The 13,908-nt window shown below is 40.3% G+C and overlaps 2 protein-coding genes across 5 annotated transcripts; both read right to left on the bottom strand.

Annotated features, from left to right (window-relative positions):
- Positions 1 to 104: 104 nt before the first annotated feature.
- Positions 105 to 2,956, bottom strand: rab9a (RAB9A, member RAS oncogene family). 4 transcript variants are annotated; one of them, XM_040148042.1, is made up of 4 exons: positions 2,624 to 2,955; positions 2,530 to 2,550; positions 2,040 to 2,159; positions 105 to 1,887 (listed from the first exon to the last, which is right to left on the bottom strand). In XM_040148042.1, the coding sequence occupies exon 4, from the start codon at positions 1,846 to 1,848 to the stop codon at positions 1,240 to 1,242; it is 609 nt and encodes a 202-aa protein (XP_040003976.1). In that variant the 5' UTR covers positions 1,849 to 1,887; positions 2,040 to 2,159; positions 2,530 to 2,550; positions 2,624 to 2,955; the 3' UTR covers positions 105 to 1,239. The 4 variants fall into 4 exon arrangements, with proteins under 4 accessions (XP_040003976.1, XP_040003975.1, XP_040003977.1 ...); XM_040148041.1 differs by lacking the exon at positions 2,530 to 2,550; XM_040148043.1 differs by lacking the exons at positions 2,040 to 2,159; positions 2,530 to 2,550 and having other exon boundaries at positions 2,624 to 2,956.
- Positions 2,957 to 5,020: 2,064 nt separating this feature from the next.
- egfl6 (EGF-like-domain, multiple 6) lies at positions 5,021 to 12,880 on the bottom strand. Its single transcript, XM_040148040.1, has 13 exons — positions 12,807 to 12,880; positions 11,365 to 11,471; positions 10,958 to 11,050; positions 10,610 to 10,729; positions 10,374 to 10,493; positions 9,015 to 9,149; positions 8,809 to 8,931; positions 8,265 to 8,327; positions 7,507 to 7,752; positions 5,981 to 6,055; positions 5,795 to 5,890; positions 5,428 to 5,690; positions 5,021 to 5,128 (listed from the first exon to the last, which is right to left on the bottom strand). The coding sequence occupies exons 1-13, from the start codon at positions 12,878 to 12,880 to the stop codon at positions 5,021 to 5,023; spliced, it is 1,623 nt and encodes a 540-aa protein (XP_040003974.1).
- Between the last annotated feature and the right edge of the window lie 1,028 nt (positions 12,881 to 13,908).

Here is a 13,908-nt window from a genome sequence, read left to right as displayed (position 1 = left end):
ATGGATATGGCTACTGTATGTTGATAGTCAACATTAGACTTTAAGGCATGGAATTATAAACTTACTTAGACCTTTCAGGCTACAAAACATGCTTCAAGTGACAATTCTCAAGGGGGGTTATTTATTGTTTGGCATACCAGTAGTACAACTCTGAATATAAATTAAAATGAATGAAAAAGAGGTAAATGAATTCTTCACCATTTTTAAATATTTAGCTGTGGGGAAGGGCTTTCAACTGTAAGGATAATCATGTTAATAGAGTTCTTTAAAGATCAAAATCATTATTTAAAACAGTAAGCCTAACATTGATGAAAAAGTTTACTCAATCATGACCACTATTTCATTTAACTTCACTCAAGGAAATACTGCAGTTTGATTCAGTGATGTTTTTTTTTTTTTTTTTTATAAGGTAAAAACAGTTTACAAAATACAAAATTTTCCAGAAACTTAAGTACACCATATGCCATGCATGTTAGCTTTGTTTAAATATTTATCCTCTATTAGGGATCTTGTGCTTCCAGCACACAGCCATAATCTATTCACTATGCAGAATGTGCGGAAACAAGACCTAAAAGGTGCAATAATCACAAGCCTCAATTTGTTAGTTACACAAAGTAGTGCCTTTGCTACTGTATAATCCTCAGAAAGAAGGTTATTGGTTTGTATAAATTGTTTTAATTATTCAGTTATTTTCTAAATTTAAGTATTCAGAACATCACGTTTCTGCATTGTCACATTCTGGAGTGAGGTTCATGGACCCTATGACAAGTGCACTCCCGATGTAGTACACATCTGAACAGATTTTCAGTGAGTGATTTTTAATGATTATAATTTGCCTACATAATAGAATTTAACATTTAAATATTTGAGAGGGAAGTGAAACTTTTCAAAAATATTGTTTTCGTTCTGTCATGGTATATTTTAGATCCCCACAGGTAGTCTTGGGCCAACACATAATATTGTTTCTTTTTCTGCTATCCTTTTAAAGCGTGACATTTGAACTGTAGCGGAGCTGAGTGAATTATTCAGTGCTTTCATGTTTATTTGTACTTAAACTAGGAAGAATTTAGTGTTTCATCTTTCTCTCTATTAACAATATCAAACCTTCAGCAGTGTAACAAATCACAAAGCCAGGAGCATAATTTGCTTAAATAAGATGTTACTACAGCATTGTACACATACAGCCTTGTCAAATAACAGGCATAACAGCAAATTAATGTTAACGATAACTCCCGGACGTTATGAACAGCAAGTGGCAGCAGAGCGAGGCTTTTTGTGGAGCTTGACTGTGTCTGTGGGGATGAGGTGGTCCGTTCTTTCATCCAATGCCAACACTCTACGCACTGCTTCCTCAAAGGCAGCTGCTACATTGGTGGCATCCTTGGCACTGGTCTCATAATAGGGAAAATTGCCGTTCTCCTGGCACCATTGCTGAGCCTCCTCAGTAGACACCTGCCTCTCTGTCACGTCCAGTTTGTTGCCCAAGACTACGAATGGGAACTTCTCTGGCTCCTTGACATCTGCGTAGTAGATGAACTCCTTCTTCCAGTTGCCTAAATTGAGAAAACTCTGGCTGTCATCCACACTGAAGGTGAGTAGGCAGCAATCAGAGCCACGATAGAAAGGAGTCCTCAGGCTGCGGAAGCGCTCCTGGCCAGCAGTGTCCCAGATCTGCAGGGTAACCTGGTGGCCATCTACCTCCAGGTCCTTGTTGAGGAACTCAACACCGATAGTGTGAAAAAGGTGTGCGTCAAACTTGTTGGTGACGTAACGATTCATGATGGAGCTTTTTCCTACACCACCGTCACCCAGCAGTATGACTTTCAGCAGGGATGTCTTTGTTGTCATGGCTTTTCACTCCTGATCGACCACTTTGAAATAATTTACCTGATGTAGAGATGCAATGTGTGAAAAATATTTTTATCTGTACACCACAGTAATATATATTTTTTAAAATATTGTAACTAACCACCACTTTACTTGACATTTTAGTGCGGGAACACAGTTTTTGGTGGATGTTCTGTGCCATTATGTCTCACCCCTGATTGATTTTGGCCTCATCCACTGGTCCAGATCATGTGCTGTACACCCTAGTCCTTGGTCACATACTCATTTGTTTAATGTTGATGTGAACAGCCATATAGGTAACGTTCAACCGGCTGGAACAAAGTGAAAAACAATGAGTTTCCTCATTCCTCACCAGATGGCCCAGGACAGCAGTTACAGCTGAGAAGCCCCATTGCAATGAAGCATAATCTGCTACCAAACGTTCAACACACCGTGTGTGGGAACTCAAACAGGGTATAAAAAGGTAACTTATGACATACAGCGTACACAATATTAAATTAAAAGCTGTAACATGCTGGCACGCTGGTATGGAGGATCTGATTTGGGCTTATCAGCTAGCTAAGTGCTCGCTACGCTAGGCGAACATGAAAAAGGAAAACAAGGGACCACAGCTGGAATTAATGCAGTATACTAAATCAGTTAGCTCTGGTTTACTTGTAGGAAAGATAGCTTGTAACGTACCTTACAGTTTGGACCTTGCAGCTGCGGAGCCAACGAGAAATAAAACACGAAATGATTGAAACAACATTAATGCATATGTTTGACAGCTACCCACCTTGGCGTGGCTCGATATAACGTCAGGTCGCACCGTTTCCTGGTGAACTCCGAAGGCTCGGTGCTAACGCAGCTAGCCGCTAACAAGCTAACAACAGCTACACGGACAGCCGCGGATCATGTGATGTTGTCAGAAACAGCCAACGAGCGCTGAGGTAACGTTTCAGGCCCTTACAACTTCTACATATAATCGTGGTCACAGGTTACACTTTATACCGTTCGGCTTGGGGGGGGGGCTCTTAAAATTTACTTTCAAACACAAGAAAGACTTTGCTTGTGTTTGTTCGTTAACGGCTATTAGCTTGCCCCATCGTTCTTCCAGTTATTACATCTTTTTACTTATTTTTTTTTTTGCATACACCACCACCAGAGAGCGACAATGAGCTGTTATCAGACGGCAGCCCAGCTGCATACTGTCACCGCTTAAAATCTGATACAATTTCATGAAAAAACAGGAACCAAAGCCCCAACCATCTGCCAGCGTGTTGCATGCAACCAGGTTTGCATTGAGATGTCCACTGAAAACAACTGAAATAACTTTGCACCGCATGGTAATTCCGTATTGCAGTGGTGGAAGAAGTGCTCAGACCCTTAAGTGCCAATACCACAATGTAAAAACTCAAAAAACTGCATTCAAACCCATCTTAAGTAAAAGTACAAAAGTATCATCACCGAAATGTACTCTCAGTATCAGCAGTAAAAGTGCTATTTCTGCAGTAAAATGTCCCCTATGTCTGAAATCTAATTCTGTCTGATGTTACTAGATTGTGCTGATGCATTTGTATTCAAGCAGCATTTTAGTGTTGCAGATGCTCGAGGTGGAGCTAGTTTTAACTACTTTATTCACAGTTTTGTTGTTCAGTCCAGTGGTTCCCAACCTAAGGGTCGGTCTCCTCCACAGGGTCACCAGAAAGAAACCCCAGCTAGACATGGCAGAAATTACTTGTTTAATATTTAACAAAGTGTTGTGTGTTATAAGCTGATATGTTTTAAAAAAGAAAAAAAAAGGAAACTCTTATCTGAAAAGTAACCAGTAACTGCAGCTGTTAAATAAATGTAAAAAGCATAACATCTCCCTCCGAAATGTAGTGGAGCTGAAGTCTAAGTACAAAAAAATGGAAATACCGAAGTAAAGTAGTACAAGTGCTTCAAAATTGAAATTGTACTTTAGTACAGCAATTGGGTAAATGTACATAGTTACTTTCCATCATTGCCATAATGTCAAAACACTCCAAATTCATGTACTACTTTTCAAGTTTCATAACCCCCCCCCCCACACACACACACACAAACAAACACAATATTAGCATCAAAATGTACTTAATTTTCAACAGTAAACATGCCTTTGATGCAAAATGGCCCTGTTGGATTACTGTTATGTTTACTTGTTGGATTACCATTATTTTGACTGATGCAATGACATGTAACGTTAAGATTTCTAATAAATGTAGTGGAATAAAAAGTATAGAGGCTATCCCTCTAAAATATACTGTAACTGAGTATCTGTATGAGGCCACATAGAATGGAAATACTAGCTACTTTTCACCTAACACACAGACAGTATGGTGGCAACCGCTACACATGCACCATCATTCCGTCATTGTTGTCAGTTAAAACAAACGTCTTTTTTCCTTTTTGTTATGGATAGCTGTATTATCATGGAAGCATAGTTTTCTCAATAAAGTTAGGTGTAAATTGACTACTACATGTCAAGTTTCTATGATAAAATACCAACCCTGACATCCATAAATTGAGTGACATGATCAAGATTAGCCACGCAGTTATACAATCATACAATATGTGAATAAAAAAGGAATGGTAGACTGAGTTAGAAAAAAACATTTTTAATGTAATAGTACAGTATAATATGAAAGCAAAATTTACAGCAGTTATGCACTGATACTTTTTATCATTTAAACTAACCAGCCTTCAAAAAAGTTATTCATCTAAAATTGAGTTCTCAGCAATCACCTATGAATTCACATTATATGTCATAGAATATTTTCAGTTAACTTCAGTAATGCACTATCACATACACAACAAAGGACTAAGCACAATACTGTTAAACATAACTAACAGACAAAGTTAGCATTTCCACCTATTCCTGAGACCTGAGTTATCTGTATCGTAAGAGACTATATTGAAAATCATGATAGAGATGATAGCAGGATGCATTGATAGCAGCATGGTGATAAAGTAAACATGCATGCACTGATTGCACATAATCTCCCCTTGAGACCATGTGGTTGTGTCTTTGTTTGGACGTCCTGAGGCTTTGCCATGAAAGAACACTGAGAAACGCCCGCAATTAAAAGACCGTAATATGGACAGGAAACAGGAATCTTTGACATGTGTCATTAGAGGAGATTTTCAAGTTGTTGATCCAAGGTGGAGATTCCTAAAAGATTGGACCGACATCCTCTTGACAGGGCCCTGAGGTCAGCACAACATTGTCCAGCCCTATCTCTCCTCCAACACCTGTCCCACGCTGAGCTTCGAAGACAATCTGAAAGACATTTAATGGTACCATTGCATCTTTAGGTTGTAGATTCCAGGAATAAGTGAACAGTATGGGGGTTGTCTTTCCGACATATCGTGAACCATATGAATTAAATGCTTTTGAGAAAAATCCATCATGGCTAGTCACATAAGTGTTGCATAGACTTATGATATAACATTTGTACTTTTTTACCTCTTTTGAATGATAGTTGCTATTATTACAGATATTGTTGTTATCAGTACTTATTCGTTGGTTTAACAATGGTGTGTCTATAAAATGTCTTATGAATTGAGTAAATGACTCACAGATTCTGGGGCCTCCTCTTTCCAGGCCACAGTGAGGAGCTCTGTCTGCCAGCCCTGGTCTCTGCTGTTAGTCTGCTCCCAAACTGGGTAAGCGTTGTTATCCAGCAGCACCCTGAGGGCGCCCACGTTATGTCCTACCACACGGTAGTCAAAGGTGAGGCAGAAGCTGCCCTGCTGAGCCCGGTCATTGAGAAGCAACTTCAGCTTGGCCACGTCGTCCTGCTCCCCTAGGAGCCCACTCACTGCCATGTAGTACTCAGCACCTGCGAGAATTTGTAGTTCTTATGAGTAATCTGAAAGCACAAAAGGATTAATCTTAACTAATATGTGAAAAATGTATCTTGCTGCACAATTATCATTTTGTTACCATTATCATGGTAGGCTACACTCCAGTCCATGTCATCAGCTTTGTCTTGGACCCACTCACATGCTCCCTGGTCAAAGTTGCAATCCATGATAAACTCTACAAAGTAAAAGGACAGGAGGACATTAGCAAATTACTCGTGTAAATAGTCATTACAAAAACGTGGCTCATAAACAGATATTTGATTACCCTCCTGAACTGGTGCTATTTGGATTTGTTTGACCTCTCTGGCTGGGCCAAACACTGATTCGAAGTCCTCTGATACTGTATTTACAGATTAAAGGAAAGAAAATCAGTTTAAATACATGAATTTTAAGATAAATGCTGCAAAGCAAATATGATAATGAGTAAATGAATAAAGGTAGACACAACTATATCAAGATAACACTCTTATAGAACTTTTTGTCTATGAATTCCTAAGAAAATATGTGATCTTAAAAAAAAATTCCCAAATTATGCAGCAAAGAGATTTTCCCCAATGAAACAAAAGCCAGAAAGGGGCTTTTAACCAACAGGTGTAGACCTGCCCTGCTGTCACTCATGTCTTCAGTTGGAACTACAACTTTAGGATACAGCCCCCCAAGCATTTTGAAGCTCTTGCAGCAAACCACCCCCATGGCAAGCAGCCTTAGACAGTCAGACGAGTGACAGCTGGGGTTACTTAACCTGCTCACCCAGAGTGGGCTAGTGTTAGAGAGGTCTAGAGTGCTGATGATAGACTTTTCTACTAGCAGTCAAGTCTGTTTGCACAACAGCTGTTTTGGGGAAAACATAATAAAAGGCTTGGGGACTCCGTAACCTCCTTCCCTTCCTCACCCTCCTCCTGGGAAGCAGTCCCAGGATGACTTGTATCTCTGGGCTCTCACATGCTGACAGAGTAACATTCCTCCCTGGAGGTGATGGATGTCTTGGGGCCTGTCTCCTCTTGCTATCTGAGTTCTTACACAGACTGTTTCCATAAAGATCAAGATTAGTGGTGAAAGGTAACCACATTTATGAGGTGTCTCAGTGAGATGCATACCGCCGCATGGTCACACTGCCCACTCTACCTTTTTTAACCTGATGAAAGGGTTTGAATCAGTTACAAGAATATGTATATACACTAGACAGTGTGAATGATGTGATAGAAGCTATTAAATCTTATTCAACAGATTGAGTCAGATAATTCTTTATATTATATTGCTGGGTTCTTATTGAAATCTTCACATTTTTTAAAAATTTTGGTTTAGCCAACGGTTAAATACAAAGAATGAGTTTTGAAAAATTTCAGCGTAGAATTGACCATACAGAAGGGTTAGTGACTATGCTAAAGGACATGTCAGCATCACAGCGACAATGCTTGCAGTTCTTTTTAGATATATTCAGCATGACTGGGACATCTCTGACTTATCACACTCTGTGTGTCACGTTGCTCACTAAAAAGACTCATATACTGTATTTTTGTGCCACTAATGTTGGAAATATATGTTTCTTTATTATTAGTAACATCAAACTGTCCAAGAAGGGTCATAAAGGCCTGACCTGACCTACTATTTTATACTTATTTCAGCTGCCTATTGGCAAGTCGATAATTGTAATCAGATGCTGCGCTGCTGGACAAGAAAGCAAAATATCTGTAGTAACGTACTGAGTTTGTTAAGTGTGTGTATGATTAATGTATTGCAGAACACATGGAATAATAGAAGCAGAATTATTACAAGGCAGCCACACTTAACTGAAAACATCTCCTCTTGGATTGAGCTGGTTGTCTTCCTCTTCCTCCTCCTCATCTTCCTCAGGAAACTCATCCTCTTGTCTCTCCTCTCTCTGGGTGCCAACGTAGACCTCTCCATCGTAGTCAAAAGGCTGCTGGCGTATTTCAGGGGGTGGCGTTGCGACTGGTTCAGGGATAATGTTTTTGATGTCCTCGCTGTCCAGTTTACCTCCCGGAATCCCAGGCCTCACTTGGGAGTCTGGGATAGCTGCAGGCAGGAAGAGGAATCAGATTACAAGTCTGTAACTGCAAACGCGAGCAGGAAATACAGTATTATACCAGGATTCAGATGCATGTGATGTTTGTTGTCATGTATTTTGCAGCTGCTGTTCTTGTTAATTACTTGCTTGCAGTCACTTACCAGTTCATGGATGAGATACATTACCACTGCAGCAGTACTATAGCAAATGAACATGCTCAACAACGGATAGGAATATCCTACTCCATGCAGATGAAGCATGACAGTGACATTCATTGCACATAACTTGAACTTAAATGCGCAAGCATTTTATCACATACGTTCTGCATATTAAGGGTCATGCTGAGGATTCCAGGTCTCATATCAAGCTGTGGGTGCTGTGGATGACAACATTTCCAGCCATGAACAAGCGGGAGAGTCGGGGGAGGTGTTCTTAGAAATGGCAAGAGGAGGTAATGAATGGGGTTGCAGGGCAGGAAGTGAACAGCGGAAGCAGAGTCTCGGATTCCACACAGTCTCACCATTGAGGAAATCATCTGCACTGCCTTTGTCTCCATCCCACGACCTCTGATAAAACGGCTTGACTACAAAAAATAAAGGGAACTTAATTTTTGCTGAAACCCCTGGCCTAGACTTTTTACATGATATCGCTACGTGAGACTTCACCTGTTATTATCTGGGCCTGTCTCAAAGAGTACAACACAAACTGTCTTTCCCCTTCTTCTTAAGATGGTTGGCTACCATACAGTCTCATATTTACACAGGTGTGTTTTCAATCTGTGGCTCTCCCTCACCAACATCTGTAAAGAGGAGTGGAGTCTGAAAGCAGGAAACTACCCTTGGCAGGACAGTTGTTTGCTGATGTTTGAAGGGTCCAAATGAAATATGTGGCTTTAAAACTGCTCCTGACCTATCTGACTCAATGTTCTCATCTGGGAAAGGCCTGAGACGTAGGCTTTTGTAATCTACTGTGAATTACTTTATTTGGCAAGTTTTATTATATATTCAAAGACACTCCTAAAATTGATTGATTTATAATTCTGTGAAACAGATCTCAGATCTCACCAGAGCATTCAAAGCCATTGCCTCTGAAGCCAGACTTGCACCTGCATTTGTAGGATCCTTGAGTGTTCAGACAGACAGCATGGTGGCTGCACTTGTGGGTGCCGGCTGCACACTCATCAAGGTCTGGAATTGGAAGAAGCCTATTTGTACCTTTAGGAAGAGAACTGATCACCGATATTTCCCCTTAATAAATTGGTATACCTTACCTACACAGTCATATTTGCCGTCAACATATTTCAGATCGTAGCCATCCTGGCACTTGCAGTAGTAGCTGCCGAAGGTGTTCACACATTGTCTGTTGTTTGGGCAGAGGTTTTTCCCAGTAACACATTCATCGATATCTGAAGGGAAACAAAATGGGATAAATTAAAGGGCCTGTGATTTTATATTTGTCACCTATCTGTACACACCTTTACCTAGTACAAAACTTTGTTCCCATGTCAATCAACCACAAAAATACATTCCATTACCTTTCACTGCAAGTTTTGTACCCCTACAATGTGCAAAGTGCAATTATAGTATGTACTGAAGATGAACATAGCGCACCTTTAAACTAAACATGTTAAATCAGACAATGTTCAGAAAATCCGTCCCCTATTTTTACTTCATGGCATTTTTATTGGGTTTTTTTCAATTGAGTGCAGTAACTGAGCTATTGATATTGCTGTGTATGCAAATAGCTTAAATGTAACACAGGAGGAAGTGTGTACCATTAGTAATGTTTTTGAACATGACACAATGATAGTCATAGTAGTAAGCCTATTACTGGAGAGACAGTAATTTACCTTTGTATCTTCATTCAGTCATATCATGACTTTATTTTACTTAGATCTAATTACACTTATGCATTATTTCACATGTTTCTATTTTTAGTCAGCAACTTTAAGTCTGGGCCTGCAGCTAGTTAGGGGTCTACCATATGTAGTGCAGACTGAAAGATTGATACTCTACATTTAGCTCAGGTTCAAATTTGTATTTTAAAAAGATTATAGATATTAGAAACAACTTTATTCTTTCATGTCGGTTGGAGTAGTTATGCATCTGTCTCATGAGGGTCTATTTGTCTGTTATGGTACAGTATCTCTGGGAAAAATGTCCTTTTTTGGCACATTTTCAGAGTAGAAGTGTATTTCTGCTATGCGTCTACTTTTGAGTGTGCTGGATACATTATCTGTTATATTGCTTCCCCCGTGTGATCAGTATGCCAGACTGGCTCTGTATCAGCTCAAGCAGTTTTGTGGGAAGAAATATAACTTAATTGCATCCATCTGATTTACAGGCCAAGCATGCAAAAACCACATAGTAGAATCTTTACAGATTTTTTCCACTATGCAAAAACTCCTAATGCACGCCAAAGCCATTCCCTCTTCACTCTGTACAGTTTTCCTTATTTAGATAAGAGCCATTTCTCCATTTGAATTTTTACTCTCCTTAAATCTTGCTTAGGCCCGATTCTAATTGTGTATTATATTTGACAAAGGTTTTTCTTGCATGATATCATATGCCTAAAAGGTCATTCAATCGCTGTGTTAATAATCGGTCACTGTGTGAGTGTGGTTGCTCACCTACACAAGTCCTCTGATCTTGCCCCAGTTGCAGCCCTGCAGATGGGCAGAGGCAGTGAATCTCCCCCTGAACTTCCTCACAGCCATACTGACAGTGAGCAAGAGAGCACGTCCTAGAGTCTACACGCATGGACGCAAACAAACAAACACATATTTACATTTGCAAACTCGGCAATTGCGTTAGTCTCTATGTTCCCACTCAAGGTATGTATGAAAAATAGCAGGATGGGACTCACTGGCACAAGATCCATCAGGCATTAAGGTGTATCCATTGAGACAGTAGCACTTATAACTGCCATAAGTGTTCATGCAGCGATGCTCACAGGGACGAGGTTTCAAGCCACACTCATTTAAATCTAGAAATAAGAGTCATCTTCATTTTTTCCCCCATAACAACTTCTTTTCTAAAAGTCAAACATGTAGGTTTTGACTTGTAATTTATTGAAACACAGCAAATTAAGATTTGCTTCAAAAACATACCTTAAAGTAGCAAGTAAAGGGAGTTATCAGCTGGAAATTAGATTATCCTTTACCCAGTTTGACCCATGTTTTCCAGACCCTCTTCCCTGACCCCAAATACTTACCTTGATTACATGTCTTTCCAGTGTATCCTGGGAAACACTTGCATTTGTTGGGGCCAACACACTCCCCATGCTTGCAGCCGTGCTGACATTGAGCTGGTAAAACATTTAGTCGACTGTAGTCAAACCACACACTCAATTATGCAGGAAACGTTTTCCAATCTAGACTCATTTCCTCAACATTTTCTGGGTTAGGAAAATATCTCATGTAAAGAATAATAATTGTTAGGACTCCGTGTATTGTGGCAGGAAATTTAGATTCTTCTCGCTATATATTTTTTGCTAATTCAAGAGGAATTGTGTGCAACATGGAATATTAACACGCTGGTCGATATCAAGAGATTAATATTTTCATATCGAAACTATTATTTGTTGATTATAAAACAGGTTTTGAATCAGTCTGCCCTTACCCTCACACTGTCCTTTACTGTTTTTCTTCCAGCCATAGCAACACTCCAGTCTCCTGCCATAGCGACACACACCTGGTTGGTTTCCAGTGAGGACTTGTCGGTAGTGCCTTAGTAGAAGAAGAGAAGTAGAAGGTAAGATCTGTAATTTCACTGTGTTAGCAGTAGTTATAGCCCAACCCGGTAATGCATCCAACATCAAATAGCAAATTTGCCCTTTAAACAAAATCCTATCTCAATAATGACAATGAAACGGTTAAGTTATTACAAAATCATATTTATTTAGGTCCACACGTCCACAATCTCATTAAGCTCTCAAGTTCCCAACTGGAGGCTTTCAGGCTGGTAGCGGTGTGAAAAAAACAAACAACCTAAATAAAGTGCCCCCTCATAGGCTCCCTTATAGAAGTAGGGTTCCACGTGGAGCAACAGCCAGCTGAAAGGATGTTAACTACAGATGGAGAAAAACACACTAATCAGACACTTCCTGCATTGCACATTGACACCTAATGCACGACCCTCTTTCCTCTTTTTACCTTGATCTTCATCCAAGTCTTGTTGTTGGAATCAGATGAGTATCTATTGTAAAGTTATTCTCAGTTGTGGTCAGCGAGTCAGCCTTGCACTCAAAATAACCTACAGTATGTATAGATTACATTGCATGTGTGTATATTTAACCTGTCAATTAGATTAAAATGTTAACGCGCCATGTGCCATTGACTGACTAGATAAGTAAATTCATGCCAGAATCACACATCCGAATCTAACTTTATAGCTTTCAGCCTCCTTATCTTTTCTTTTACGCTAAGTGCGAAGCTCTAATATCCCAGATGTTTAGGTGTCGCAGGGGCAGCATCCTAAAAGCAGCCTCGGCTCCAGCAGGACTGGAGGAATCTGAGACTTGATAGAAATCAACCAGAATAGCTCAATGGAGAGGGACTCCTAAGTGTGACAGGTGCTCTTCAGTTATTAACAGTTGCTGTGCCACATTTGGCTGACACACTGTCATAGCTCCCCTAGCCCTCTTTTGGCAGCAGCAGCAGTGTGTACATACCATCAAAACAGTTTTCCCTGAGGTTTTAAAGCACATAATTCAGTACAAAATAGAAGAGTTCATGTTACTCATCAAGCTCCCCTTAAAGTAACTGAATGTGGAGGAACTAGCAGTTAAAGTGGTAGTAATTCCCTTTTTTTGGCCCAAAGGAAGTAGGCCAAATTGCATATTAGCCAATACCATTTTTAGTTTGTTGTTGGTGCATTTCAGGCTCTCTGCAAAGTGATTGTAACTTTATGGTATATAGAAATCTGTCTCACATTATACAGGAACATATTTTTGACTCTTAACTGAGCAAACATCCAAGTAAAGTTTACACCTGCTGCAGGTCTCTGGGCAGAAACACACCATACAACATCGAACCCTCTGTCGCCCTACTTCATTCACTTACCTATGGGCCTCTGCGCTACCAGAGGAGATGTAGATCAGGAGAAGAAGAGCACTGACCAAGGTGAACGGCTGCATGTCTGTGACTGTGAGCAGCCGGAGTGCTTTGTTTCCCACGGGGCTGACTTTGGTTGGTGTGAGTTCCGACTATTCCTCCTGGGGGCTTACGCTCATTAAAATGCTTAGACAGGAACAGGTCTCAGTTGAGCCTTTACACAAGGCACGCTGGATTTCATGTATTTCCAGAGCACAAAGTCAAAGTCTCCTCCAGGGAAAAAAAATCTCTCTCTCACTCTCTTCGATGCAGCAGCTAAACTCTGTGTCCCATAATTTGCTTCCTCTTCTTGCTCTCTGAAATTCCAGAGGTGGGTTGACACTCTGTGAAATGACACTGCACTGTGAGGGATAGGTTGTGACTTTTGGAGGTAGGAGTGTGTTTGTAAGGGGGGTGGGGATTATGTTTAGGGGTGCTCCTCTCTCCACTGAAACCCTATACAGGACCATGTGAAACTCTTCCTGTGGATCACCAGCAGGAAAAAAATCATACTGTTGCACAAATGTCAAATGTAGGGTAACCTATTGATTTTAGTTTGGTTCTTTTCTGCAATAACACAAGTTTTACGTGCAGTTGTTGTTCGACGGTCGCCTCTGCTGTATATTTTTTGGATAATTAGCTGTATCGGTTAATTGTGGAACTCAGACATGCATAGGCCTGTCATTAGCATCTGCTGTGCTCTTTGATGTCTTGCTCACAGGTAGCACATAAAGCTTTGCTCTCTCGCACATGCAAATTCCAGGTCCAGCCATAAAAATGTCTAATGAGTTTTCACGCTTTCAAAGTCAGCTCCGACATCTGGTCCTGTTCCTCTGTACCCTCAGAAATGGACAGATAATGTTTTATGTGGGAGCCTCAGAGTTTAGTTTACATTTGTTGTTGAAATACGTCTCCCGTGCTTTGGGCGATAGAGGTCGTTTATTCACTGAATTCAAAATCTGTTTGATTAACACTTTAAATGTCTTTCCAGTGGAACACCACCAAAAGAGGCTTAAAATGATGATTTGAAAACTGCAAGGGAAATTGCTTTCAGATGAGAAGGGACTTGAAC

This window comes from Xiphias gladius, chromosome 16, assembly GCF_016859285.1.
Source record: "Xiphias gladius isolate SHS-SW01 ecotype Sanya breed wild chromosome 16, ASM1685928v1, whole genome shotgun sequence".
In the NCBI taxonomy this organism is placed as follows: domain Eukaryota; kingdom Metazoa; phylum Chordata; class Actinopteri; order Istiophoriformes; family Xiphiidae; genus Xiphias; species Xiphias gladius.
The sequence above is the reverse complement of the archived record's forward strand: the minus strand, read 5'-3'. Positions and strand labels throughout refer to the sequence as shown.